At 48.8% G+C, this 27,793-nt stretch overlaps 2 protein-coding genes across 7 annotated transcripts in view; both read right to left on the bottom strand.

Annotated features, from left to right (window-relative positions):
- Window positions 1–1,928: 1,928 nt before the first annotated feature.
- On the bottom strand, window positions 1,929–21,723 carry CPNE9 (copine family member 9). Of its 3 annotated transcripts, XM_016209980.2 has the most exons (21): window positions 21,397–21,464; window positions 20,836–20,876; window positions 20,672–20,718; window positions 20,460–20,563; window positions 19,941–19,977; window positions 19,724–19,726; window positions 19,350–19,426; window positions 14,953–15,016; window positions 14,736–14,839; window positions 14,413–14,517; window positions 12,809–12,850; window positions 12,413–12,488; window positions 12,248–12,301; window positions 11,783–11,844; window positions 10,898–10,944; window positions 9,791–9,972; window positions 9,399–9,526; window positions 4,847–4,949; window positions 4,141–4,198; window positions 3,692–3,765; window positions 1,929–2,114 (listed from the first exon to the last, which is right to left on the bottom strand). In XM_016209980.2, exons 1-21 carry the CDS (start codon window positions 21,462–21,464, stop codon window positions 1,929–1,931), a joined length of 1,662 nt encoding a protein of 553 aa, XP_016065466.1. The 3 variants fall into 3 exon arrangements, with proteins under 3 accessions (XP_016065466.1, XP_087680780.1, XP_087680779.1); XM_087824654.1 differs by lacking the exon at window positions 19,724–19,726 and having other exon boundaries at window positions 20,549–20,563; window positions 21,397–21,723; XM_087824653.1 differs by lacking the exon at window positions 19,724–19,726.
- A 1,016-nt stretch (window positions 21,724–22,739) lies between these two features.
- Window positions 22,740–27,793, bottom strand: part of MTMR14 (myotubularin related protein 14) — a 46,404-nt gene continuing 41,350 nt past the window's right edge. For 2 of the 4 annotated variants that reach the window (XM_016209963.2, XM_016209962.2), the window contains exons 18-19: window positions 26,381–26,536; window positions 22,740–23,334 (exon numbers count right to left, since the gene is read on the bottom strand). In XM_016209963.2, the coding sequence (XP_016065449.1) occupies window positions 23,151–23,334; window positions 26,381–26,536 (340 nt within the window). In that variant the 3' untranslated portion in view covers window positions 22,740–23,150. The remainder of the gene's footprint in view (window positions 23,335–26,380; window positions 26,537–27,793) is intronic. The other 2 variants (XM_087824988.1, XM_016209964.2) reach the window with 1 other exon arrangement.

Genomic DNA, 27,793 nt, shown 5'->3' on the forward strand with positions numbered 1-27,793 from the left:
TATATAAAGTGAGTCCTAGCAAGGAGAACGGGGACTGAACCGGGGCAAGGACTGGGGCTAACCCTAAGAGTGGGCCTCAGGAAAGAAAGGGCGGGGCTGTGGATGGGCCTGGAAGGTGGAGCTGGGACTGGAAGAGAGGATAGACCTGGGAAAAACGAAACGAGGCTTCAAGGCGAGGGGCGGGGCTTGGGAAAGTAAAGGGGCGGGACTGGACGGAAGGGCGGGACCGGGTTAGGAATAGCGGGGCGTGGCTGAAGGAAAGGGAAGGAGCTTGGGAAAGGTAAAGGAGCGGGACTGGATGGAAGGTGTGGGTCCGAAAGAAGGGACTGGGTTTGGGGAGGTTCAGAGGGCTGTTGGCGTGTGAAAGGGCTTGTCTACGGTAAAATGGAATTCAGAGGCCTGGAACCCTGTAGGTTGGCGGAGAAATGTATCAGGGGTATGGTTTGCGGGCTAGAAGATGGCCTCAAAACGGAAGCTGGGCCCTGCCCGGGTAACTGGGTTGGAGGGTCCTCCCGATGCACCGGGGTTGTGGGTTCGGTCTGCGCCAGGGTATATGCAGGAATCAACCAATGAATGCATAGGTAGTGGGAACAACAGGTCGATGTTTTGTTCTCTCTCAAATAAATAAATTTTTTAAAAAAGCAAAAACTGGTTTTAATGTGGCTGGACGCTTAGTAGCTACATGAACTAGAGCAAGTTGTTAAAATTCTTCCTACCTCAAATTTCTTATTTGTAAAACGCAGCTCCAAAGCTTTATGAGCAGTTCTTGGGGGCTTTGGAGAATTTTGGTGCCAGGGAGTGTCCACTTATTAAACATGCTTGTCGTTGAGCCTTTCCAGTTTTGCCATCAAAGAGGAGTGAGAAAGGGTCTTTCAGGATTCTGGGGAAAAGCCCAAAGGATCTGAAAACTTCTATTTTATGTTAATGCAAACCTTGCATTTGACCCACTGTAATGTATGTTTTTGTATACAGTGTCTTCCAAAAAAAACCCCATCTTGCTCAGTCTGTGAGGCTCAGCGGTTGACTATCAACTTATGATCCAGGAGATGGTGGTTCAGGGCACATGCCCTGGTTGGATCTCCAGCAGGGGGCGTTCAGGAGGCAGCCAATCAATGACTCATTGATGTTTCTATCTCTCTCCCTTCCTCTCTCTGAAATTAAATAAACAAACAAACAAACAAACAAACCACAAAAAACAAAACCCATCTTAATAAAATCAACACTTCCGGAAGATGTTTGGTTGTTAAGATCTTGGGATCTGGAGTCAGACTGATAAATTATTTTCAATAAGTGACTTAATCTCTCTGAGCCTCAGTTTCCTCGTTTGTAAAATGGAGATAAAATATAGTGCCTACCTCACAGTATTGTGAGGATTAAATAGATGATGCTTATAAATCACCTAGCATAGTATGTGATATGTAGTGAATACTCAAATACAGTCATCTTAAAGCTGACCCTTTTTGAGGTCAGGAACCGCTTTAAGAGTCTGATGAAAGTTATGGCCTCTCTCTGCTCTCAGCAAAAACATACACACAGTTTTATTTATCACTTCTGAAAGTGTTTGTAGAGTGTCTGAAGAAATTATTGGATGATTGTATATTAGGATGGGGATAAACCCAAGCTGAAGCAGTCTCTGCTCCCTCCTCTTCGTGTGGTGCCAGGCCCTGGGTCCCCTAGTCTCCCTCTCCAAGACCCATGAGACAGAGGTGGAGTAATTATTATTATCAGCTTTATTATTGGCATGAAGGCAGGGAGGTGGTGACAGTGCCAGGCCTTTCTGTGGGTGAGGGGGTAGAGGACTTGACCATCCAGCACTGCTCCTCCAAGTTGGCCTCCCAGTGAGTTCCGGGTTCCAGGTGCCTCTGGCTTTCAGCAGAAGCAGTGGGTAAGCAGGTGGACAAATTGTAGGCATTGGATAAGTAGGCTCCTTAGGGTTGCTCTGGAGCTGGGCTTGGGCTGGGGTTGGCAGGGGGTGGGGGGCGAGGCTGGATGTCCCTGGTGCGCATATAGGACAGCAGCTGCTCTGGGATCTCCGCCAGCACATCCTTGGCTAGTCGGGCCATGCTCAGCACCTGGTTCCCTGATCGGTCGACATAGTCTCGGAATGGGACAAACTAGGACAGGCACAGATAATCAGGTGTGAGTGGTGGCCAGGAGAGGGGAGTGGGGAAGAGGGGCAGTAGAGAGGCTTCCTCTTTGACCCCTAACATCTCTTTCCAAATATCCCCCTATCCTGGAAGGCTTTCTACTTTTGCTTTTTCTCCACCCATTTATTTTTTTTTCCACCTCTATTCACTCTCAATTCACTCCAGTTTGGCTTCACGCAGTCTACTGAAACTGCTTTTGGGCTTTTGGTATCGTTGTCAACAGCCCCATGTTCCTAACTTGGTCCAATGGGTAGTAACTGTAAGTCCTTGTCTTGCTTCTCTTTCCGTTACATTTGATGATAATCTTCCTGGACACATCCCACTCTTGACACACCACACTGCTGGATTTCTCCTACCTTTCTGGATAAGCTCCCCTCCCCTCATTCCTCTGGGTTCTATCTTATCTCTAAACATGGTTCTTCTCTCTCAGTTCTCTTCCTGGGTGATTTTGTACATTTTCATCACTTTAATAACTGTTCCCTGGTGACTCCCAAATTTATATATTCATTCCTAGCCTCTTCTTAAAGGTCCAGAAGCACATATTTAGTTGCCTGTATCACATCTCCATTGAGTTGTGTTAGATACCTCAAATCCAATGTGTTCACAACTGAATTCTAACCCTTTCTGCCAAATCTGTTCCTCCTTCAGCTTTCCCCTTCCCAGTTAATGGGACTATTACTCACCTAGTTGATCAAGCTAGAAAACAGAATCATCCCCCCTCACTCTCCATCACCATTTAATCAGATAGTCAGTTGTAAAATTTCTCTTAAATAACCTTTTGAACCTGCTGCTTCTCTCTATCCTCACTGCTTCTATTCCCTCCAGATCCCTATCCTCTTATCACTGCTACTTAAAGGCTTCTTCACTAATGGCTCTACCTCCCTTCTTTCTCACCCTGCTGCAGTCTACCCTCCATGAAGCAGAGATCCTTTTAAAATGGAAGTCTGACCATCTCACTTCCCTGGTAAAATCGGTCAAGAGCTTTCCAACTTTTAAAGAACAAAACCCCAACTCTTCACCATGATCAGCAAAGCCTTGACTTCCCCTTTCTCTTACTCACTGTGATCCTGCTACCCTGGCATCTTGCCTTTTCCATGATTGGGCCAATTCTTCTCAGCCTCAGGGCCTTCCTTCATGCTGCTCCTCTGCCTGTAATACTTACAGGTTTAGGTTTCAGCCCAAATGTCATTTCGTCATAGAAGCCTTCCCTGACTATCCTACCTAAGACAGGTCCCTGTTATAGGCGCTCATAGTGGCATTTGCTGTTCCTCTGGAGCACTTATCACAATCTAATGAGATATTTAGCTATGTGATTATTATTGGTTGCCTCCATTAGATGGCAGGGGCCTTGGGGGTCTTGTATACTATGGATCCACAATGGCTACATCAACCTGCCTGTTTCTCACAAAGAGTTTGTTCAATGAAAGCAGGAAGGCTGAAAGAGTGAGGGGTGAAAGGTGGATGATTAAGAAGGCAGAAGGTAGAGTATCTGCCACCTTAGCTTCTCCTTCCCACCATGACTTCCTTTCCCTGGTCAAGTCTACCTGAACGATGTCCCGCTCAGCATAGCGTCCCCTAGAGGACACGCGCACATCATCACCATCCAACTCTTCCATTGCTGCAAAAAAGACACCCCTCAACTGATTGACCTTTCCCACACCAACCCATGCTGCCCACCTCCCTCTTAGATCCCCTTTGGAGTGAATATGAGAACGTCTAATGGCTGTCAAAGTCCTACAAATACTGGGCATTGTTATGGCATTATTGTTATGCCTTCCCACAAATTCCACCCTCCCAGGAATCCCAAGAGGGAAGTATTCAGATTAACAGTCTTGGTTATGATGAGGAAACAGGTCCAGAAAAGGTCTGTGACTTGGCCAAGGTCTAACATAGGCATCCATCCTCTTTTTTGGGAGTTAGGCCTGGGTGCCCAGATTCTCCCCTGTTTTCCCCAACTCTTGGTTCTACTCATGGACACCCCCATCCTACTCACCCTCAAACATAGCTGGTCCCACACCAACAATAATAATAGACATGGGCAGTGAGGAGGCCTGTGAAGGAAAGAAGGTGAGTGGCCGGGGTGAGTAGCCATAATAAGGGAGGTGACTGTTGAGAGCAGTTCTCTGTGCATGTGTTACATTTCTGCACATCTTGCAAGCAGAGGCACTGATTTCTTTTGTTCCCGACTATTTTTGCAAGGATGTCTGCATATCATACAGCCTTGAAAGATATAGTGTCTTTCTTTAGAGCAAAGGGCACATTTGTTTAATGTCCAGTATAATAAAGTCTCACACTGGAACAAAGGGCAGGCATGCTTACTGCCCATTATAAAAGATAGGGGTCCCCTAAGCTCAGGGTTTCTCTCCTATAATGCAACTGACTGGATGCAGGTGTCACTTGGCCCTCTTAACATCATCTTGTGGGAATTGGGGCTTAGAGAATAAGAGAAAATGCTGATACTCAAGCTACTGCTATTGCTGGGAAGAACAAAGTTCTTTGTCCCTGATTCATGAATATTGTGTCTTCTGCCAGCATCCACGAAACTGGCACACTAAATTGTTAGCTTTAAACCCCTTCACAATTATTATTTAATTAATTTAGGCTAAATTTAATTTAAATTAATATTAAATTAAAATCTCAACTACTTCACAGTTATTAATAGTGGCCCTTCCCTGCCAAGCCCCCCTCCTCAGACTCACACTGACAATAGCCTCCTTGGTCTGTGTCATGTCAGAGATGACTCCATCGGTGATGATGAGCAGAACATAGTACTGGGAACCATCAGAGATCTTGGCTGCAGCCCTGGGTGAGAGGCGAAGAACAGAATCCAGCTGAAAGCCCAGAGAGGCCAACGGGAACACCCCACTCCTAGAGCTTCCACAGCCAGTGTGTAATTAGCAGGCAAGGACTGGGGCTTCTGGAGCTCATACTCCCTCCCCAGACCTGGCTGCCTCCCCCTGCCTGCCATCCTTACAGTAACATTTGTGGATCACTTACTATGGTAGGTTCCGTGTTAGGCACTAAAGGTACATCATGAGAAAAAGCAAATCTATCCCAGTCCTCTCAATGGGAGGCAGACATTGATTCAAGTATCACTGAAATATGTATAAAATTACACTTGTGACGAGCGCTGTGATAGAAAGGGACACTGCTGTGACAGTGTTTAGTAGGGGATCCTGACATAGTCCAGGTCATTGAGGCTTATTTAAGGAAACAGTGTTTGAGGATAAAGGAGAGGCTAAATGAAGGGGGGATCATTCTAGGCAGAAGGAACAGCATGGACAAAAGTCCTGTGATGCAACTGAAGGAAGCCCACCCTGTCTGGAGCCCAGAAAGTGAGGAAAGCAGAATGAACCATGTGGCTGAGGTGGAAAGATTTTGGTATTTATACGAGAGCATGACCAAAGGCTGAAGGCCTCCATTCTTCTCTCTTCTCACCTATTTCGCCTTACTCCCTTCTCCCTTGGCTGAACATATCCCATTTCCTGAGCTGCTGGGTCATCAGCCAGTGTAATTGCTGCTCCCAGAACTCCTTTTCCTTCTCTTTCCATCATTTTTTTTTTTAATATATATAAGAGATTATTAGAGATAACCTCTTTTTAAAAATTGATTTCAAAGAGAGGGAAAGGGAGAGATAGAAACATCAATGATGAGAGAGTCATTGATCAACTGCCTTCTGCACGCCCCCCACTGGGGATCAAGCCTGCAACCTGGGCATGTGCCCTGACCAGGAATCAAACCATGACCTCCTAGTTCATAGGTTGATGCTCAACCACTGAGCCACACCAGCTGAGCCCATCAATCTTTGAATCCAAGATTTTTCCATCTGAAAAGGACTTCAGAAGTAATTGAGTCCAGTCCCCTTATTTTACATATAAGAAAAACAAGACCTTGAGAGAGCACAAAGGTCATGGCAGACCCAGGTCTCTTGATATCCAGTCTCAGTCCCTGTGTGGGTTGGAAAGGATGGAACTACACTATCAATAAAGTAGTTCCTAGCCACAAGTAGTTATTGAAATTTAAATGAATTAAGTTAAATAAAATTAAACATTTAGTTCCTTGTTCACCCTAGCTACGTTTCAAGTGTTCAGTGTCCATATGTGGCTGGTAGCCACCATATTGGACATCACAGATATAGAACATTTTTATCATTGCAGCAAGTTCTATTGGACTGTGCTGGCATTTAAGCCTAATTTTTAAAAAATCAGAGGAAAGCATGGTGGAGAATTCAGGTAGCTATGGCTCAGTTTACCCAGCGCCTAGGGTAGGATTAGGTTAGAATTTTTCTTAGCAGCCCCTGCTCCCTTTCTGAATTCTAGCCACAGCCTCTTCATAGGCCTGGACCGGTCCCATTTCCTATCACTTGTTTTACAAGTACCATTGCACACCTGCTATGTGGCAGGCACCAAGCGTGATGCTGAGCATGCAATAGAGAATAGGGTATTGTCCTGGGGAGATGAATGCTTAGATCATTATGATGCACTGAGGTTAGGGCTTTGAGGACATGACATCTAACCTAAGTCCTGAAAAATGAGTACAAGTTAGCCAGATGAAGGTGTGTGTGTGTGGGGGGGGGGGGGGAGGTAAAGGAGAAAGTGTTCCAGAGAGAGGTTTGCATGTGCAAACCAAGATGTATGTTCTAGGTGGTATATGTAGGACTACAGAAGAGAGATGATGCTGGCGCAGTGGGTGAGGGCCCACACATGAAGGGATTTGTGAGCCAGGGGCAGTGGGAGGCATGGAAGGGTTTGGGGGCATGAGAGGTACACTTGTGGCTCCCTGTAGATACTTCGCATTACCAAGGCCATTTAGACCTCTGAGATGGGTGACTGGCTGGGGGAAGCCAGTCTGTGCCCCACTTGGCTACTGGGTAGAAAAAAATGAAGTCATCTGTGATCCCAGATGCACTCTTGACATACATAATCTAATTTAACCCTTACCACCATTCTGTGAGGTAGGCACATTTTTATTCCTATTTTTAAAATGAGAGAACTGGCCCGGCCAGTGTGGCCCAGTGGTTGAGCACCAACCTATGATCCAGGAGATTGCAGCTCTATTCCTGGTCAGGGCACAAGCCCAGGTTGTGGGCTCCATCCCCAGTAGGGGGCGTGCAGGAGGCAACTGACCAACGACTCTCTCATCATTGATGTTTGTCTGTCTCTCTCCCTCTCCCTTCCTCTCTGAAATCACTAAAGACAGATTTAAAAAAAAAAAAATGAGAGAACTGAAGTTCAGAGACATTAAGTAGCATCCCCAAGGGATGGTGAAGTCATGGTCCAATCCCATGCTTGACTAACTGAGCCTAAAGCCTGAGCTCTTGATGTCCTCTCTCCATTCCCAGGCTGTTCTTTGGATACTCCTCCATTCCACATACAAGGCACATTCTGATCCTAGTATACTGTTCGCTCTTCCCTGAGCTTGCCCCTTCACGCCTCCGTGCTTTCCACATGTGGTCCTTCTGTCAGGCCTACTCTACTCTCTTCTCTGATAAAGGTCAGCTTGCCCTCTAGACGCAGCCTGGCAGTGCCCTTCCCGAGTAGGCTGCCTTGGGCTTCTCAGACTAGGTCATATCCTCCCCTTCTCTCCCTCTGTCCTCTAGGATACTGCCCACTGAGGTGGGCTACGTGCCCTTGCTAACAGGCTCTCACACCCATTTGGGTACCAGCCTGTGTGCCTAGAGGGGCAGCTTCTGTGCAAAGGTAACAGAATGCCTGGAGCATCCGTTCTAGTGTGTTGATCCTGTGGATAAAGCTAGATCGCTCTATGTACACTTAAAACACTTTTTTCCCCCTAAATTAAAGCAAACATGGACACAGTGTGAGAAGAATATAAAACTTGTATGAATTTTTAAAATGAAATATAGGGACTTCAAAGACATTTTCAGTCTGGCTGCCTTCAGCTGTGCCCCCAGATTCCCCTGGGGGAAGCAGTCGCTTGCCTTTGCTGACAGGCGACTTGCTGGAAAAGTCTGGGAAGCTCTGGCCTACAGAAGGTGATGATTTATTTATATTTCTGTCTCTTGCACCAAGGCGGGAGCTCCCAAGGGCAGAGACTAGATCTGATTCATCTGTGAGTCTCCAGTGCCCCAGCAGAGAACTGAGCACACAGCAGATGCCCTTTGAATAGTAATAACTATAATAATAGTAACAGTAATAGCTAACACCTACAGCACTTATGATGTGACAGTAACTGTTCTAAGTGCTCGACAGATATTAATTTAGTATTTAGTTAGTCTTCACAACCCTGTGATGTGGATATTATTATCCCCATTGTACAACTGAGGAAACAGGCACAGGGAGGTTAAGAGCCTCGCCCAAAGTCTTAGAGTGAGTGAGTGGTAGAGCAGGTGTGTGAGCTACCCTGACTCCACATCCTACATTCCTGTTACATTGCCCCTGTTCTTAATGTTTATCGAATGAATGAATGAATGAATGAATGAATGAATGAATGAATGAATGGATCAGTGAACTTGCCCAAGATAATATTTAAGAAGTCTGTTGAATAACAACTAAAGAATATGTCAGGCTCCAATATGAAATGAAAAAATCAGTAGTGGAATATTACATGTAATTTGACTGCAGTTATGGATGCATAAGGAAAAGGCTGTCGATATGTATGTGTGTGTTTATTGATTTTAGAGAGAGCAAGAGAAACATCAATTTATTGTCCCACTTATTTATGCATTCATTGGCTGCTTCTTGTATGTACTCTGACCGGGGACTAAACCTGCAACCTTGGCATATTGGCACAACCTCTCTAACCAATTTAGCTACCCAGCCAGGGCTTTGTGCTAATAATTCTTACATTGTTGTTTAATTGTAACTTCCCAATAACCCTATAAAGAAAGAGCTATTGTTACATCCATTACTACACCCATTTACAAGATGAAATGGAGGTTTGGAGAGGCTAAATTGCATAAATCACATGGTTAGTGAGTGGTGGAAACAGGGTCACTCCCAGATCTGATGCCAAAGCTTGTGACTTAACTGTTGTGCTATAGGCCTTGCTCTCTTTTCCCCAAACTTGAAGCTTCAGTTTTTCCCAGGGAATGGAGCTGGGGTAGTTTGCTGATACTGTCTCTGACCCCGGATTAGGCATTTTATAACCTCTTTATACCAAAGGCTGGCTAACACAAACTTTCACCCTCTCCCCACAGCCCAAGTTCACTAAGAGTGGTCCTAACTATCCTTGGGAAGTCGGTTCCCTGTCTGGGTCCCCTCATTCTCCTTAAACCCCATCTGGTTACCTTACCTGGCCACCTGGTTGATGACTGGAGCAAAATAGGTGGGCCCGTAAAGCTGCACTGTGCGCAGGCTCTGGAAGTAGCTCTCCAGCACGCCCTCAATGCCCACGCAGTTGGGGTCCTCATCATTGTTGTTCTGTCAGGAAAGATGCCCTGCTGGGCTGAGCCCATGCAGGGTATACCCAGTAGTGCTCTGATCCCAGCTCACTTCTTCTTTTTTCCATCACACTCTTTCATGCTCCCCTCCAAACTCCAGCACTGCTCCCCCTCCATGCTCTTCTACCCTATCACAGCTTCCTGCTCCTCTGCAGGTCCATGACCCTTAGAAGAAATGTAAATAGAAGAAATTTGTCAACTTGGGTGCCAGGGCATGGAGTGTAGACTCTGGCCCATACTATACCAGGGGAAACTGATGGGAGATCCGTCCCTCTGGGGGCAGCTTGGCCCCAAAGCCGTAGGCTGGGAAGAGCTTGTCACTGTCATAGTCCTGGATGATTTCTCCCACTGCCTTGAGGGCCATGGCATAGGCGCTGAGCTGGTAGGGACTCATGTAGTGCAGGGAGGTGGGCTGCAGGGGATTCCCTGTAGGGACACAGGAGCCTCAGCCTTGTGGCCACCTTGCTCATCCATCTATTCATCTGCCTATCCTTGTATGCATCCGTTCATCTATCCATTCATCCACTCTTTACCCGTGTACTCCCTTATTACTTTACCCAATCATCCATATATTCAATTATCCATCTGTCTGCTCACCAACCCTTATATTTATCCATCTACCCACACATTCACCCATCCGCTGGCATAAATCCATATATCAGTCGACCTGTCCACCTATATCCATCTGCCTTTCCTTTCTCTTATCCATCCATCCATCCATCCATCCATCCATCCATCCATCCATCCATCCATCTACTTGTCCACCTGCCATTTCTCTTCCTTTTCCTTCCATCCATCCAGCCATATTCTTTTGCCCACCCACCCATTCATCCCTACCCATTCCATTTATTCACCTGCCTGTCTATCCTCATATGGATCCATCCACCTGTCCACTCATTCATTCCTCATCTACTTACCCATTTTTGCCCCCAATTTAAACATCTGTCCATTTGTCCACCCACATGCTCATCCATGCATCCTACTGTCCTCACTCACCAACCCGTCTACCCTCTCTGTTCATCTGTATACCAGTCCAGTCATCACTCACCACCCATTCATCTATCCATCTCTCCTTACACCCCTATTCTCTCCCATTCATTCATTTACTTACCCACTTCTTGAGCTATCTATCCTTTCAATTTTCTTGATCCATTTACGCACCTATTTTCCTGTGCCTTCTGCCCTCCCTTATACCCAGTAATCTCCCCCCAACACTCCTGCCCAGGACCAGCCTGGCTGGGCTTTGCTTCAAGCCTGGGCTTATTGGGGAGGTGAACTCTTATCCCTATCTTGGAATCCAGGCCAATCCTAAGGACTTCCTCCATATCCCATTGCCCGAACCAAGCCTCACCATTAGAAGCTGTGAAGTCAATGGCTACTGTGAAGTTCAGCTGGGTCCTGTCAGGGAAGTAGATGGATTGAGAAGTGAGGGACTAATACTTTTTATTCTAGGATTTCTCAAACACTAGTGTGCATACAAACCACCTGGGGATCATGTTAAAATATAGATTCTGATCTGGATGTCTAGATGGAACCTGAGATTCTACATTTCTAACAAACTGCCAAGTGACGGAGATGCTGCTGGTCCATGGAACACACTTCAGGTAGCAGAATTAAATGCCTACTGTGTGACAGTGTATTACATGTAATTTAACTTAACCTTTACTATAGCCCTGAAGTAGTAAGTAACATCTCCACTTTACATAGGAGAAAAGTGAGGATCAGAGAAGCAAAGCATCTTTCCCAGGTCTGCCTGCCTCCACTGAACCAAGCAGAATGTCCCTATAGTCTGCTTGGTTTTTCCCACTTTTGTGACCTCTCCCTCTTGCCTGGCCATAACTTTTGTATGGGTCCCACTGACAGTACTGGGGCGACCTTTGAAGACCACTGGTCTGGAATCTTAGGACTGGTTCCAAGCTAGCAGCAGCTGCTGCTCATCCATCCATGGCCTCATTGCAGCCATAACTTCAGGGGGGTCTGGAAGCTTCCTGGGGAGGTGAACTCTTATCTCTATCTTGGAATCCAGGCCAATCCTCATCAACTCCTGATGAAGTCTCAGGGAGAGAACTAAAACTGGCAACACCATGCATTTTACAGAGCACTTTATAGTTTGCCAAGTGTTTTAAAGTTTATCTTCATGATCTCATTGGACCCTGACAATTCATGAATAAGAAAACTAAGGCACAGAACTGGGGGGAACTGGTTGTTTTAGCCCAGAGCTTGGCCTGTGACTCACCCTCCTTTGATGTAGTCAACGAAAGTGAATTCAGAGTCCACAGAGAAAGAGAGGAGCGTCACCTGTGGGGCAGAAGAGGCAGCCCTGCTACTTTGGAAAGGACAGTTGGGTAGCAGAAGGGACACATGATGCCACCCCCTGCCATACCCTGTCTCACCTTGTTCAGTTTCAGAAAGGGCAAAAAGGGAAAGCTGTCAGAAACATATTTGGATTTCTAAAAGTATATTAAATTGGGAAATACAGTTTAGGTTTTTTAAAAAAATTCTACAAAAGAGTAGAGATAAAAAAAATTCCACAGTTGAGGGAAAAAGAGAAAAACTTAATGGTGCCACTTTGTGCCCAACAGTACTAATCCAAGTAATCTGTGCCCACAGCCTTCCAGTACCCCCAACATTTGTCATGCTGTATCAATGGAGATAGACACAGAAGGATTCAGGGAGGGTCAGAGCTCCAGGGAGCACTCACAGTTCCTGAGTTGACATATTTCTTCTTCTTACATTTCTTCCGAGGGTTAAGTACCTAAGTGAGGAAGATAATAGTGATGGTGGGAACAGAGGGAGGGAACTACAGACAGAGCACACTGGGATGGAGGGAGGACCTGGGCAACCTGGGCAAGGCTGGATCTCTCACCTCATACACTGTAAACTGGTTCTGGGCCTTGCTCAGCTCCCGGTAGCTGGTGGTGAACTCACCAATGAAGTCATGGCTGCAATGAAGCCAGGGGTGGGTGAGCAGCAGCTGCTGCTGTATTGGAGCCAGCCCTAAAAACAGCCTTTTATTCTCACTATCCCCTGCCTCTACTTGGGCTGCAGGGCATTGGGGCTGGGGCCAGAAGAGTGGCCAAGCTAAGAAAAAGAGAAGGGAAGAGACTGTACTAGAGAGACAACTGAGAGAATTGGTTGTACCCAAGGTCCTGGTATCTATCATCACCCTTCCTGATTCCCAAAGCCGCGGTGAGGGTGCCAGTGAATGCGTTACATATTATAGAGAACTGTTTGGATTCAGGACAGGAGAGGGCAGTTCTACCTTCCATCCCGGTCCCAGTCATACACATCAATCTTCACTGTTCTGAAATGCAAAAGATAAAGATAGGCTGGGTGTGTACGATACATCTTAGAGACACTCCCACTTCCTTACCGTACACAAATTATCTTCCCATCCACCCGTAAGTCCTTCCATCAATGTTCCTCCCATTCGTCCACCCATCCTATCTATTCATTCATCAGTCCATGCGTAATACCCAACTATCTGCTGCCACCACCACCACTGCTATTACTACTGCTATTTGTACCACTGTTGCTATTCTTTACCACTTACTGAGTCTTACTATATTCCAAGCATTGTTCCCAGCACTTTCACAGATTGTCTCATTTATCAACCACCTTATAAAGTACTATTATTCTTACTTTTTTTTAAAAAAATGTCTTTATTGATTTCAGAGAGAGGAAGGGAGAGGGAGAGAGAGAGATAGAAACATCGGTGATGAGAGAGTCACTGATTCGCTGCTGCCTGCATGCCCCCTGCTGGGGATCAAGCCCACAACTCAGGCATGTGGCCTGACTGGGAATCAAACCTTGATCTCCTGGTCGATGCTCAACCGCTGAGCCAAGCTGGCCGGGCTATTCTTACGTTTTGGATAAGGAAACTGAGGTACAAAAAAAGCAGTAACTTGACTAAGGATCATAACTGAGCTGAGATTAAACTCAGACATCCTGGTTCCAAAGACCTTGTTCTTAACTACTATGCCTGAGTCATCCCCATATGTCCATCTATCTATGTGGCAGTCTATTCAACCATCTATCTATACATATAGCCACCCATTTACCCATACATTTGCCAGTCCAATTACATATTAATTCCTATCTTTGTCCATCCATCTAACTATATATTCAGCCATTCACTGACTCATTAATGCATAGAAGCATCCATCTGTCTGTCCATTCATCTACCCAACCAAACACCGGACCATCTGGTATCTGTCCATCTGATATTCCATTCATCTATAACCATTTATATGCCCATTTATCCTTCCACCCACCCACCTATCTTCATATTGCCCATTTATTAGTTCATATGGTCAGCCTATTCATCTACTTTATACTCATCCATCAACTAATCCAGCCATCCATCTACCATCCATTCATCTGTTCACCTATCAATCTACCTGTCACTCCACCTACTTATCCTCCTGCTTTTCCAGTCACCCCTCTCTAGCCATCCACCCCACCAGTCTCTCATCTGGCTAGCCATCCATTCATCCATTCACTCATCCATCCATTAATCCAGCCATCAGTTCACTTATCCATTTATCTGTCTCCCCACTCTGTCCACCAATCATCCTCTTATAACACCCATCCATCCATTCGCCAGTTTATACATCCATCTAACAGTTCATCCATGTACCTTTTCATTCATTTGTTCATTTGCCCTTCCATCCGTCCGTCCGTCCATCCATCTACCTACCCATCCATGTGGCTATCCATCTGCTTCCCCATCCACTCATCTCCATGTCCAAAACAGTGTCTCACTGAGCAGGATCTTCCAACACTATTATGACCCTTCTACCATCATTCTGGGGCCCCACTCTCATGCCCTTGTCTTCTTAGTCCCTAACTTATGCTGAAGCAGACCTGTCATAGTCTCCATTGCATAGTGCCCGCACAGGGATGCTGAAGGGCTGCCACACAGGGTTCAGTGTATTTTTAACAACTTCTGTCTTGTGGCAGATGGTGAACCTGGAGAGGAGCAAGAGGATTAAAACTTTGGGTAGGAACTGAGCCCAAAGAGAGTGCCTCTTACTCTTGGAGATTTCTGGGATTCTCCCACTTGTTAAGCACATATTGTGTGCTGGACTCAGGTTCTGGTGGAGTCTAAGATGCCCAGCCTAAGAGCCCTAATGGGCTCATGGTCACAGCGGGGGAGGCGGGTGCCACTGGAGATGGTAATGACTCACGTGCCATCCTCATTGCTCCTGTAGAACACAAGGAAGGGGTCTGATTTCCCAAAGAAGTCCTTCTTGTCCAGCTTGTTTGCACACATCTGCATAGTAGCAATGTCCTAGGAATGAAGGGGCTAATGACCTCATATTTCCCATAGCCTCAGACAGCCCACTAAAGGGAGTTTGGGGAGAGAAGCAAGCCTCCTGGGTCTAGCATGTGGCCCTTACTAACCCGACAATTGCTAAGCTCCTCTGCAGTCAGCAATATGGTCCCACACTTCTTGCCTGGTACACCCCTGGAAGCAGAAAAAGCCTCTTTGTGAGGGGGAGAGTAGGCAACATGGATTGGGGTGGCCAATCTGGGATTGGGTTGGTGGGTTAAGGGATTCAATTTGTCATTTACTGACAGTCCCAAGTGTGTACCCTTCTGTCCTGAGTGGCTCCTAGTGGGGAAGGGCTTAACTTTGACTGGGGAGGGGTCTATAGTCTGGAAGTATGGGGTTGATATACCCTTTGTGGACACCTCATAATGGTAGCATGGGAAAGACATAGGATTTAGAGTTCTGGGCAAGTTATTCCTCCTTTGTTTGGGCCCTAGCTCTTTCTTCTATGAAATGAGGTGTACGGGGGTTTTAAAGAGGGTCATTTAACACACTGAGTGATGCCTGTGTGCCCAGACCACGAGGAGAATCATGCCCACCTCTCAGGGCTGTGAAGAGATCTGAATGAGCGCAGACACGAAGGTGGTTATATTTCTCAAAGCAGACCCTGGTATCTACTATATGCCAGACACTGTGCTAGGTATGAATTTGTCAGCTGGCATGCTCCAGCCCTGCTAGACCCTACCCTCAGGAAGCTTCCAGGGGTAGGCAGGATGTCAAAGCCAACAGGCAAGTAGAGTGTGATGTAGCAGTCCTGAATGAGGTAGAGGAATTTCTATCCAGACCTGGAGCAAAGGGCTGGTTTGTTAAGTCAAAGATGCTGTGCTTTCCAAAGTCTGTGAAGAGTGAAATAAAAAAGTCAAGGGAAGCTTTAACCTCTCCTGACGCATGTGCATGAAGGGTGCATACCAGGACACCCATCCCCAACTTGCCTTGGGTTTCCAAGCAGTCAGGAACCTTGTTGATATGGACCTGTGAACCCTGATCTATCCCAAGTATGGGAGAGAGAAAACTAGGTCACGTGTGTTCTGGGTTCAAGTCCTGGCTCTAACTAGCTATGTGATTTTCCCCATCTTTAAAATGAGAATGTTGAACCGATTCTTTGGCCTCTTCAATCTCTGACTTTTTGTGCTTTAAAAAGATAAGTGTAATGAGTACAGGGATTCTTCACCTGCACATCCAGGACAGTCACCAATCCTACTGCCTTCTCACTGTTTTTCGCGTCCTTGATGTTCTCTCTTACCACCTCACCCAATGTGAATTCCAGTCAATGATTATAATAATCGCCAACTTGCATCCTACCCTTTTCTCTTGCCCTTCTCTCACTTCAATATACTTATTTGGCAGACCCACAGCCCTAGTTAAATCCAATTCTCTGCCTAACCTATACTACACCTATGCAACTGAATATGGCCAGAGGAAAACATATAATCATGCTAACTGGTCTCATTTAAAAACTTCTTACTTACTGATTTGAGAGAGAGAGGGAGAGGGAGAGGGAGAGGGAGAGGGAGAGGGAGAGGGAGAGGGAGAGGGAGAGGGAGAGGGAGAGGGAGAGGGAGAGGGAGAGGGAGAGGGAGAGGGAGAGGGAGAGGGAGAGGGAGAGGGAGAGGGAGAGAGAGAAACATCAACTTGTCCACTTATTTCTGCATTCACTGGTTGATTCTTGCATGTGCCCTGACCTGGGATCAAACCCGCAACCTTGGTGTATGGGGACGATGCTCTAATCAACTGGACTACCCAGCCAGAGCTCTAACTGGTCTTATTTTAAACGCATGACCACAAACCTCAAGAGGGTCCTTCCTTAATCATACTATACATCCCAAGATCCTTCACTCTTCAGTTCTGCTAGATGGAAGTTTCGCTCCTTCACCCTCCTCAAACCCGAAAAACCTCCTCCCCCACCCTCGCTCTCAGCCAATGACCTTGTTTCTGACAAGGCTGAAGCAACCAGAAGATACTGTCCACAGACCCACCACCACGCCTCCCTGCCTCCAGTATCTTCACCCACACAACTGTCTTCCTACCATCGCTATAAATGACTGTCCGTGTCTATTTATCCCTCCGCTGTGTGCTACATTCCACATCCCCTTGCCTACCTACACGAGGACATCGCTCCAGCAATTCCTCCTCATTTTCTTATGTCAGTTTTTCAGTTTCTATTGGGTCATTCCCGTTAACATACAAATATGGTATAATTTTTCTCATGTTAAAAAATTGCAAACCTATTCTTAACCTCGCTTTCCTCACCCCTCCTTTTCTCCTCTACTGTTCAGCAAAGACCCATCAAGCAGTCCCCTGACTGCCATTCCTCTCTTCACTCTTTTCTAAATCTCTCCATCTGTCCTCTTCTTCAAAACTATGCCTGTCCTCTCCTTCAAAACTATGCCTGCCGGAGTCACAGTGACCTCCATCTTGCTAAGTCCAATGGCCAATTCCTAATTTTCACCGTGTGTGGCCTGCAGAGGCATTTGACATGGTGGCCACTCCCTCCTCCTTGATCCACGCCCCTCCCTTCGCTTCCAGGACACCGCCACCTTCTCTTGGTTCTCCCCCTACTTCATCAATGCCTCTTTAGCCTCCTTTTCTAATCCCAGTTCCTGGAGTCTCAGTCTTTGGTCTTCTCTCTCTCTCTCCTCACTCCCTTTGTGAGCTCACCTAGTCTTATGACCTTAAAGAGCATCTAAGACTCAGGTATCTTTTTGCCTATTTGACTTGTCCACTGAGATGTCTAATAAAAATTATGAAATTCTGCCCAGCTGGGCATGGCTCAGAGGTTGAGCATCGACCTAGGATCCAGGCGATCAGGGTTCGATTCCCAGTCAGGGCACATGCTTGGGTTGCGGGCTCGACCAGTGACTCTCTCATCATTGATGTTTCTGTCTCTCTCTCTCCCTCTCCCTTCCTCTCTCTGAAATCAATAAAGATATATTTTTAAAAAATGTTTAAAAAAAAATTATGAAATTCAGTAAGTCAGACTGAACTCCTGATTGAATTCTCCACCAACTTACTTCTCCCTTACTTTTTAAATTTTTTAAACCACTCAGCCCAGCCAGGTGTGGCTCAGCGGCTGAACATCGACCTAGGATCCAGGTGACTGGGGTTCGATTCCTGGTCGGGGCACATGCCCAGGTTGTGGGCTCGATCCCCGGTCGGGGGCGTGCAGGAGGCAGCCAATCAGTGACTCTCTCATCATTGATGTTTCTCTCTCTCTCTCCCTCTCCTTTCCTCTCTCTGAAATCAATAAAGATATAATAAACAACAACAACAACAAAAAAAAACCATCTCAGTTTATGGCAACTCAATCATTCCTGTTGTTCAAGCAAAAGGCCTTGGTGTCATCCTTGACTCCTCTTTTCCTCTGACATCCATATTTAATCCGTCAGGAATTTGTTAGCTCCACCTTCAAGATATATCCAGAATCTGGCCACTTCTCCCCTCCCCCGCCCTTCGCTGCTACCACCCTGGATTACTGTAACAGCCTCCCAGTTGGCTCCCTGCTTCTACCTTTGCCCTCTCAAGATTTATTCTAAATCCAGCAGCCAGCATGGTCCTTTGAAAGCACTGTCAGATCATGTCACTTCTCTGCTCAGAACCCTCCAGTGTCTCCCAACTCAGATCCTCACAGTGGCTATAAGGCCCTCACTGTTAACTCTCCAGCATCACTTCCTCCTTTCTTCCCCCTTGCTCCCTTGGCTCCAGCCACACTGGCTTCTTGCAGCTTTTGAACATATCAGGCTTTTGCACTGGCGGTTTCCTCTGCCTGGAACACTCCTCCTCCAGATATCTGCATGGCTCACTCCCTTACTTCCTTCAGGCCATTGCTCCAAAGTTACCTCTCCAAGAGGCCTACTTAACCATCTAGTTTCAATCCCCCTAATTCTGCTTTACTTAGCCTTTTTCCAACGGCACTTACTGTCTTCTAATATATTATGTAATTTACTTATTTATTATGTCTATTTTGTAAGTCTCACCCTCACTCCTTCTATAGTATAAGCTCCCCTACGGCAGAAATCTTTGTTTCGTTCACCATTACAACCTAAGCCCCTTAAACAGTGGCTGGCATAGAGTATATGCCCAGTAATATTTATGGAATTGATATATCCCTGGTGCCTAGCACAGGGGATGGCATATGAAATGTCCTAATAAATATTTAGTGCGTAATGGAAATTCCAGAGGACTTGACTTAGTGAGTGGAAGCCTCCGGGAGGAGAAGGGCTTGGAAGTGAACCTTAAAGGTTGAAAGACTTAGAAAAAGAGTGAGGAGAGAGAAGACATGTCAGGCCTGAGACTGACTTTAGCAAAATCCTAGAGATTAGAGTTTCCCTGCGGGGGGTGATGGGAACCATTGAAGGCTCCTGACCAGGGGTGAAGCCCAGCTTCCACTGCTGCCGAATCAGCGCGGTCTTTGGGAGGAGAATTTGGAGGCACCCACCCTTCCCCCCTCACCCCTTCCAGTTCAGCTTACGTGAGCGGTCGCTCTACGCGGCTACCCTGGCCTCCAATCACCTCTCCCAGGGCCAGGAACGCTTGTCCCAGGAAATCCTGCATCGGGATGTGCAGTCAGCAAGGCCTGGAGGGACGGGGGCGCAGAAGCCCAGCCCAGCCCAGCCCTGGAGAAAAGCCCAGCCCAGCCCAGCTGGAACGCCCAGCTGTTTGGAGAAGGTGGGACATAGCAAGGACCACCACCCTACCGGTGCTTTCAACAATAGGGGGGGAAGGGGGAGGGGGTCCTTGGCAAGTTGCCCTTCTTGGTCCTGCCATTATTTTAAGCTGCTCTCCAGGTTGCTAACCCACCCCTCGCCTCCACCCTCCCCACCCCGTGCAGGGGGGCAGCCTCACCTTCTGCAGGACCCAGCAGCGGCGACAAGGCAGAGGAGCAGTGAGTAAGAGGCACAGGTGGGAAACCGAGGCAGGAGCAGGAAAGGAGGGCCGGGAAAGGTGGGTTGGGACCAAAGAAAGTCGAGACGGGGTTGAGGTGTACGAGGGTTCTAACGAGGGCCGTTTAACACACTGAGCGCCGCCTGTGTGCCCAGACCGCGAGGGGACGCGAGCTCACCGGTTTGGAGATGTTGGTTTTGGAGTCCACGTTGTACCTGGAAAGAGAGTGGAACCAGGGTGGGGTGGGGCTCGTGGGAGAGAGGCTGGTAAAGGGGTCGAGTTTTGAGTGCCGGTTAAAACTGTGGGTGGACCCGAATTAAACCTGGATCTCCTTTAGGGTAGGAGCCAAATTCAGAGAGGGTCAGGCCAGGGCGAGGCCAAATCGGGGCCTGCTGGGGGCAGGGGTGGGGGTGGGGTGGGGGAGTAGGGGACCTAGACCGAAGTGGAGCTAGATTGGGGAGCAGAGCTGTGGGCAGGACCAGGCTCGGGGAGTGAACTGGATTGGATGTGACCTGAGGGTAGGGCCAAGCTAGACTTGGGGGCGGAGCTAAGACTAGAGTGGGGCACTTCAGGGTGGGACCGAACTGGGCCTGGGGGAGGAACCAGTCGGGATGCCAGGTGGGGGTGTGGCCAGCCAGAATTTCGGGTGGATCCAGGTCGGGGGGGCGGTCCAAGCAGAATTCTGGGCGGGGCTCACACATCAAAGCGCAGATTTTGCTTTTCCTCAAAAAAATAGTCAAGGACGAATTTGCGCACGAAGTCTGGGTTCAGCGTGTTGTCGATCACCTCCGTCCGTCCAAACTGGATCGGGGGATGGGAAGGGGGGTGCCGAGAGTCAGCTTGGGGCCTGCAAGGGGGTGTTTGATTCCCGGGGGCACCTCTGGGCTGGAGGAGGACTCTTGGACTCACCTCCCTCCACTCCTGGCTCGCCCGGCTCTGCGTGTGAAGCACCACCACTGCGGGCGGGAGTGGGGGCGGGGAGGGAAGGACGCCAGGTCAGTTCGCACCCCTCCCTGCTCCTCCGTCGCACCCGCACACCAAGTTCCCCACCACCCCGTCCTCGTGCCGCCTACTGGGGTCGGACTTGGAGAAGGTGTCGAGGTCCAGCAGGTTCCTAGAGAAAGCGACAGACAGACGGACAGAGGGCGGGTCATTCTGAAGCCCGCCGCCTCGACTCTGCCCTGAGTTGGGCACCCGGTGGAGGCATGAGGCTCAAATCGCACCTCCCGGTCCTCATTACTACATGCCGCCGGAGTCTGCGTTGTTAGCACCCTGGACAGCACCGGAAATCTCAGCCCCAGGACCGCGTCCCTGCAGGCTGGACGCTAACACGTCCACACTGTCTCCAGGGGCCCAGGAATGAGGGTTAGCCCCAGAACTTTGTCCTCCTGGGGCCCAGAATCTACTGATCCCCGCAACCCATCTCTTGATCCCGCAGGCTGAGTGAGCCCATTTTTGCGGATGTGGCTGCTCAAGGAAATCCCCTCCCGAACCCGGAGTCTGCATCTACGATTTTCCTGCCCCAGATGCTTCTCCCCGCCCCCCCCCCCGGGGTCTAGCCCCCGTCCGCGCCGAGCCCCGGAACCGGTTGGGGCTGGGGCAGTGCCTAAGCCCTCTCCAGCTGGCCAGCTCACCGGCAGGACACGGTAATTTCAATCTTGGTGGCCGGGACACTGCGCTCAGAGGCTCCGCTGAGAGACATGGCTGGTCGGGTGGCCGGCGTGGCGGAAAGCTAGGGGTAGCGGCAGCGGCGGGGCCGGCTCAGGGGCAGCCGTGGTGGTGGCTGCACTCCCTCCAGCACCGCGCGCTCTCCCGCCGCTCGCGGCTGGACTGTGGCCGCCCGCGGCACCGACTCCAGAAGGCAACACGGCCCCGCCCAGCCCTGCGGGTGGCCCCCGCCTCATTGGAGCAGCCTCGGGCCAGCCGGGAGCCTTACCCAGACCCCAACTCCAACCCACACCCTGGGAGAGTCCTTCCAGTGCTTTTCTCTGAGGCAAAACCCGAGCCTCCTGAAGACCTGTCCACGGTGCTGAAGGGTTTGGGGCACCTGGTGGGCGACTGGGAACTTTCTTCTGAGTTCTCCCTCAACAATCTGCTTCTGCCCCTTCCCACTACAGCCCTGCCTAGGTATCCGAATGGGAAGAGTTACACATTTGTTCTCATTGGCTGTGCAACCTTGGGCAAGTTACTCAACATCTCTGTGGCTCAGTCTCCTCATTGGTAGAAAGGCCATTACAGCACCTACTTAGGATGTTGTAAAATTTTATCGAGATAATCCATGGGAAGGATTTAGCACAGGGGATTATACATAGTAAGTTCTCAAGAAATGTTTGCTGGTATTATTTCCTTCCTCTAAGCACTCACACCAATGACCTCTTTTGTATTGAGAGCCAGAGCTCAGTAAGTGGTGGCTAACAGCACTGTGCAAAGCCCTTTACCCAGGTCTTTGAACCCTCATGACTTCACCGTGTTGCAATTGCAGACACTCTGTGAGGATGCAACCCACTCTAGGTCATGCTGTAGATGGGGGGGGTGGTCACATAGATCCATCCTCCTCACACCAACTACTGCCTCCAAAGCCCCAGAAGCCAGTCCTTCCACCATAGGCAGGGGCTGCAGGTCATCTATAGCAGGACTGTGTTGCCTGCATAACTTGTTAAAAATGAAGCCCCCCTCCCCCCCCATTTCCAGCTAAATGAAGATCTCAGTAACCTCAAGTCTAAATTTCAGGCAGCCCTAAGAATCTGCGTGGATAAACAGACTCCCTGGGTGACTCAGGCCTACTCAGGCCTGAGGACAACTGCTTTCACCCCTTAAAGGCCTGTGACTAGAAGTTCCCATCTCACTGAGGAGACTATCATGGCTCAAGAGTTGAGTTACACCCCCCAAACCCCTTCTTCCTGCACAAGAAAGGACAGTGAGACCTTCCAAATATCTTCACCAAGACAGCAGCCAAATGAAAATGACAGAGAGCTGCTGTTCAAAAAGACTTTGATTTTATTTTATGTGTCAAATTGCCTATTCTCAGTGCAGGTGACCCCCTCCTCCCCAGGAAACAAGATGGACGGGAGGTGCCTTTCGAGAAGTCTTGTCCTCCACAAGGTCCCAGGGAAACCCCACACAGTTCTGAGTTGGTGGGAATCCTGGCGAAGAGTAGGGTGGGTGGGAGGCAGTGACGGAGAGGAGTGGTGGTCACCAGTCAGGAAGCCAGGGGTTGGAGAACCCTGTCCTTGGCCCTCCTCGGCTTTGGGGCTGCCATATGCATGATGCAGATGGGGGAGTGAGGACATTTCCCCCAACTTTGAAGCACCCCTTGGCCAGACATGGCTTTGATTCCACTCAGGGCTCAGGTGAGAAAGGAGCAGAAAACTGTTGTGGGTTGGCTGCTTCATAAGGTGCTGCTGCTGGTGCCCCGGAGTCCAACACCACGGACAAACTGCTCCAGTAGGCCCCCAATGGCACCAGAGGGACTGGGGGCTACTGCCCGAAGCCCCACTGTGCTGCTGTATGCAGCCAAAAAGGCTGAGCGCACCTCCTGCAGCCGAGTCTCCCGTTCACTCAGGGCTGCAAGCCTGTGGAGAGGGAGAAAGAATGCAGGCATTACCATGGGGCAGGACCCAACACCCCCATCCTCATGCCACAGTGCTTATCCTTCTGTCTTCACAGCACACGACCCACATCTGTCCTGTTGGTCACACTGCCCTATGGCTCAGGCCCCAAATATCTGATCCTGTTCCCCTCTTAAACCATTCCTCTCAGTTTTCAGGTTACTGTTCCTACCTAGAAGCAGCACCTTTTATTGGGGCACTGGCTGACTTTCTATGGGGAACAACCATCTCTGTGATAATTAGGGAGAGAGAAACCAAGCAGGAGGGAGTCTGCTCCAACAGCTGTTGGCTTTCATTCCTTAGTAAAAACAAGCTGAGGTACAAGTCTTACATCTAATTGTAGGGAGAGACCCTAACATCAGGCATCAAGCAAGGACCTCAGCTTTCTTGAGGCCAGGACCTGGAGCATCCTGGGGAAAACTCTTGGCAGTGCCCTGGAGAGGCCACGGTCCTCACTGGAAACCCCCAAAATTCTAGCTACACTTTCAGTCACTGTGGCCCCAGGTAAACAACTGGGAGAGTGCTGACTTCCAGCAGTATTCCTGTTTTGATTCCATGTACTTTCCTTCTCTGGCTTCTACAGGCACTGATCATGGAAGATAAGCCCCTCTTCTCTCCCTGGCCTGGAAATACAAGTCAAGAAGAGGCTCATCAATGCGTGAATTCCACATGAGGCTGTTTGACACTTTGAAGGGTTCTTTAATAGAAAAGGCCTAAGGTACCAGCCAGACCCAACCCCTGGACTAAAAGGCAAGCAGTCTAGAGGTGGGAGGGATATGGAATCAGAGGAAAGGTCAGAAAATCAAATGGAGGGAGACAGGTAACACACCTACATAAAATGAAGCCTCATGTTCCCATCCACCTAAGTACAAAGACTAGCCCCGATTACTAACTTTCTCCAAAATTTTCCGAAAGAGACCAATCCCTGCATAATCCCTCGCAGGAATTTGTCAGAAATGCCCGCAATTCCCAAGCCCAAATGACTTGCACTCCAGGGCCTGGGGAACAGATGCAGGTATGATAACAAGTGACAGTCCTGGGTAAGTATGGGGAGAGCCAACCTCGGGAAAGTAGGCTGGTGGCAGTGAAGTGTTGTGTGTGTATGTGGGGGGGGGGGGGGGGGGGGTTGTTCTAGGGAGAAAGAAGTCAAATAACTCTCGCAGCAGCACTAAGAAAATGGAGCCGATACTGGATTCCTGCAATACCATGAATAACTCCAAAGTATCTCTTGGCACTTGGGGGAGATGCATGGCCCTAGATCTTCTTTACTTTCTCAGGTTTCACACAGGCTAGAGGCCATGTGTACATCTTCATCTTTTTCTTAGAGCATAAGACCAGGAGAAAGTCCAACTAGTAGTTTGTATTCACAGGGAACATCCAAAGGTCCATATGAGAGCATTTCTGGGAGGCAGAGGGGGAAAGGTCACAACCTGTTTAGAGACAACAAACTGGAGTCCAGAGAGGGTATGTGATCCACTTGTGGACACACAGTAGGCAGTGGATAGGCAGGGAATACAGCTAATACAATGCCATTAGCTTCTCTCAAGAGATGAGCTAATAGGCTCAGAGAAGTCAAGGCTGACACTCCAAGACACAGCTGGTGAGCAGAGCAGCTAGGATTTGGACTAAATTTCCCTAATAAAGCCCAAGCACTGAAGTCACATACTGTGACTTCACCAGGAATCAATCCTAACCCTAACCCCTCCCTGTAGTCTTGGAGGCCATGAGATTTACTGGAAGCCATGAAGTCACATAGAACCTAGTCCTCTCCTCTGGGAACCACCAGAACCAACCAGAATTCTAAGCTAGGACCTCAGAGAGCTGCCTGAGGTATAAATTGTAGGATCTGGGACTGGAATTGCCTATTTCAGTAGCTAATGCCAGGTAAGTGAGGGATGCTATCAAGCACGGGCAGAGATGTCTACTTACTCCAGAGATAACTCTTAGGCCAGTGTGGCTGAAACAGAAAGTCCCTTCAAAAAGGTACAGACAACTATCTTTTTTAATCCTTCAAAAATCGAAGATAGGGACCTGGTTTCTGGCTTAAGGGCTTGGCTACAGAGGCTGTACCAGGCACTAGTGGCTTCTGAAGTCCCTGGGCTACTTTCTATCTGCAGGGCCTGTGAGTGCCATCCTGGAATCCCAAGGTCCAGCTGCTGCCTGCCCTCAGTAGGGATCTTAACTCCCTAGGGCAACTTGCCTCCAATCTGTCAGCATTGGTGGGTATGAGCTGGATTCTGGTGGTAGGGATTCATCCCCAGCCCCTGAAATTCATTCACCCATGGTAGGGAGGTGAAGGCCCTCAGGCAGCCACAGCCAAGGAGCAGGCTGGCAGAAGCTCGCCAGGCCACCAGAGGCTCTCCTCACTCCTGACATCTATGATGCAGCAGAGCAGGCAAGGGGCAGGTGATTGCCACAGAGGCAGCTGATCAAGTTGGAAGCCCAGTATTGAAATTTGGAGGGAGAGGATTTTATAAGCTTGGGCTTTAGTATCATCATCCAATTTTTTCCTAACCAGAGGCAAAAGCAGAAGACAAAAATGAGGTGGGGTTGGCTAGGAATCCTTTGTTCTAATGGGGAGGAGCACAGCCCTAGGGCTAACCCAGCAACATTCTGGCTCTAGTCTCCACCATACACCTACCTTCACTTCCCCACTGTTCTGCTTTCAAAGGATTCTCCTGTCAGGCAAAGCCTTGGACAGAAATAGAATCTTCTATAGTTACAGTCCAGCCAGCTCTCCCTCAGGGTGTGCCCCGAGACACATGTGGATGGGTTTGGAGGCTGGGGAGAAATACATTCCAGCGCACTTTCTGAGCAGCCCATAAGGCCTCCTTCATACCTTGGGTCCATGAGCAGCAAGGTATACTTAGTTAAGACACTAGGGTGGGGCAGGGATCTCAGGCCAGCTCCCTGGAGCCAGCTGCTGCCTCATTCCTAACCAGCACTCGTTTGCTAACCAGCTTTTGATATGGGCAGGGGAGCATCCTGCCTTCTCAAGCAAGACACTTACAGACAACTGTTAGGGAGCTCCTCCGGGAAGCTGAAAGGGAGAGAGGAGTCTGTGTGCAGGACAGCCCGTTCCTGAATACTGCCACAGCCTGTTACCATCTGCCAGCTGCCAAAGTCTGTGGAGAGAGAGGATCCGGGCAGGGAATGGTCCACTGATCTGGGGCAGAGAGGAGAGAGAGGGGAATGATGCACAGTCAGTCATATGCCTGACAGAGGAAGCACTGGAAGGGTAGGGGTTGGGGGCTATGGTGGGCCTGGGCCATGACCTCAAAGTTCTGTTGGTGGAGCATCTGTAAAGTCAACCACTTTCTCCAAAAGTGCAAAGACAGCTGGATAGGTTGTGACCAAGAAAAGAAGAATATAGACCATAAGGCAGGCTCAGCTGTGAGGACAATGCTTAGTGCAAAGACTTTCAGAAGTGAAAGGACAAGAGCAAAGCATGGTGACAAGAGGTGAGCCAGCAACCAAAGCCTGGGATCAGGGTATACCTGCCCTGGTGGCTGACAGAGCAAGTACAATCTCAACAGCACCAAAAGGAGGGGAGTAAGGCTGGATGCCCCAGGAACCAGGGAAGCAACACAGAACCCAGGAGCCCCTGAGGTCCTGGCAGAGAGGTGAGAGAACAAGCCTCTCGGGGAGAGATAAGGGTGGTGACCTAGATTAAGAGTGAGGTGCTGGGAGCCCTAGCCCCACTCTGCAGTGCCTTCCAGGAGCTCTAGTTTGCATTCACAAACACACCCAGCAAACTCACTGGCTATGCCTAGAGGGAAGGGATGAATCAGGCAGGCAACGTGACAGCTTCATCAGGCCTGTTTCAGATGGAAGTTTGTGGGGCGCAGGGAAAGGAAAATTGTATTGGGAATCTACTGCTGCCACCTCCTCTTCACTCAGAGCCAACCCCTCTCTGCTGGGCAGCAACACAGCCAAAAGACGGGGAGGGGAGGAGACAGGGATCCATCAAACAAAGCCCTTCCATCAGCTACCCCATGTCCCAGTCCCCAGGGATGCATCATCTTTGATGACTGACCCTTTATTCTTTAATTCAAGAATAGCAGAAGGTGCTCCTGTAGGGATCCAGAAACAGAGCAGAAGCATGAATAGTGTGGTGTAGGGGGTGGGGAATAGAGAAAAACATTCATTGACCTTGGCCCACCCAGTTGGCTGACGTAAAGGGCAACAGTCCCCCACATCAGTCACACCAAGCCAACCTTATCCTCAAGCAGCTGCCACCTGAGTACAGCTTTAGGCAGGCGCTGCATCTCCAGTGATCCTTAACCATCCCCATTTTAGAGAGGGAAACGTCAGCCCAGACAGGTGAAGACACTTGCCCAAGGTCCCACAGCTAGTGAGTGCAAGAAAAGATTTTTAAAGCAAGTTTGATTACAGATTTGTCCTACAACAGAACCACCTTGAG

This window comes from Miniopterus natalensis, chromosome 15 (genome assembly GCF_054644295.1).
Source record: "Miniopterus natalensis isolate mMinNat1 chromosome 15, mMinNat1.hap1, whole genome shotgun sequence".
In the NCBI taxonomy this organism is placed as follows: Eukaryota; Metazoa; Chordata; class Mammalia; order Chiroptera; family Miniopteridae; genus Miniopterus; species Miniopterus natalensis.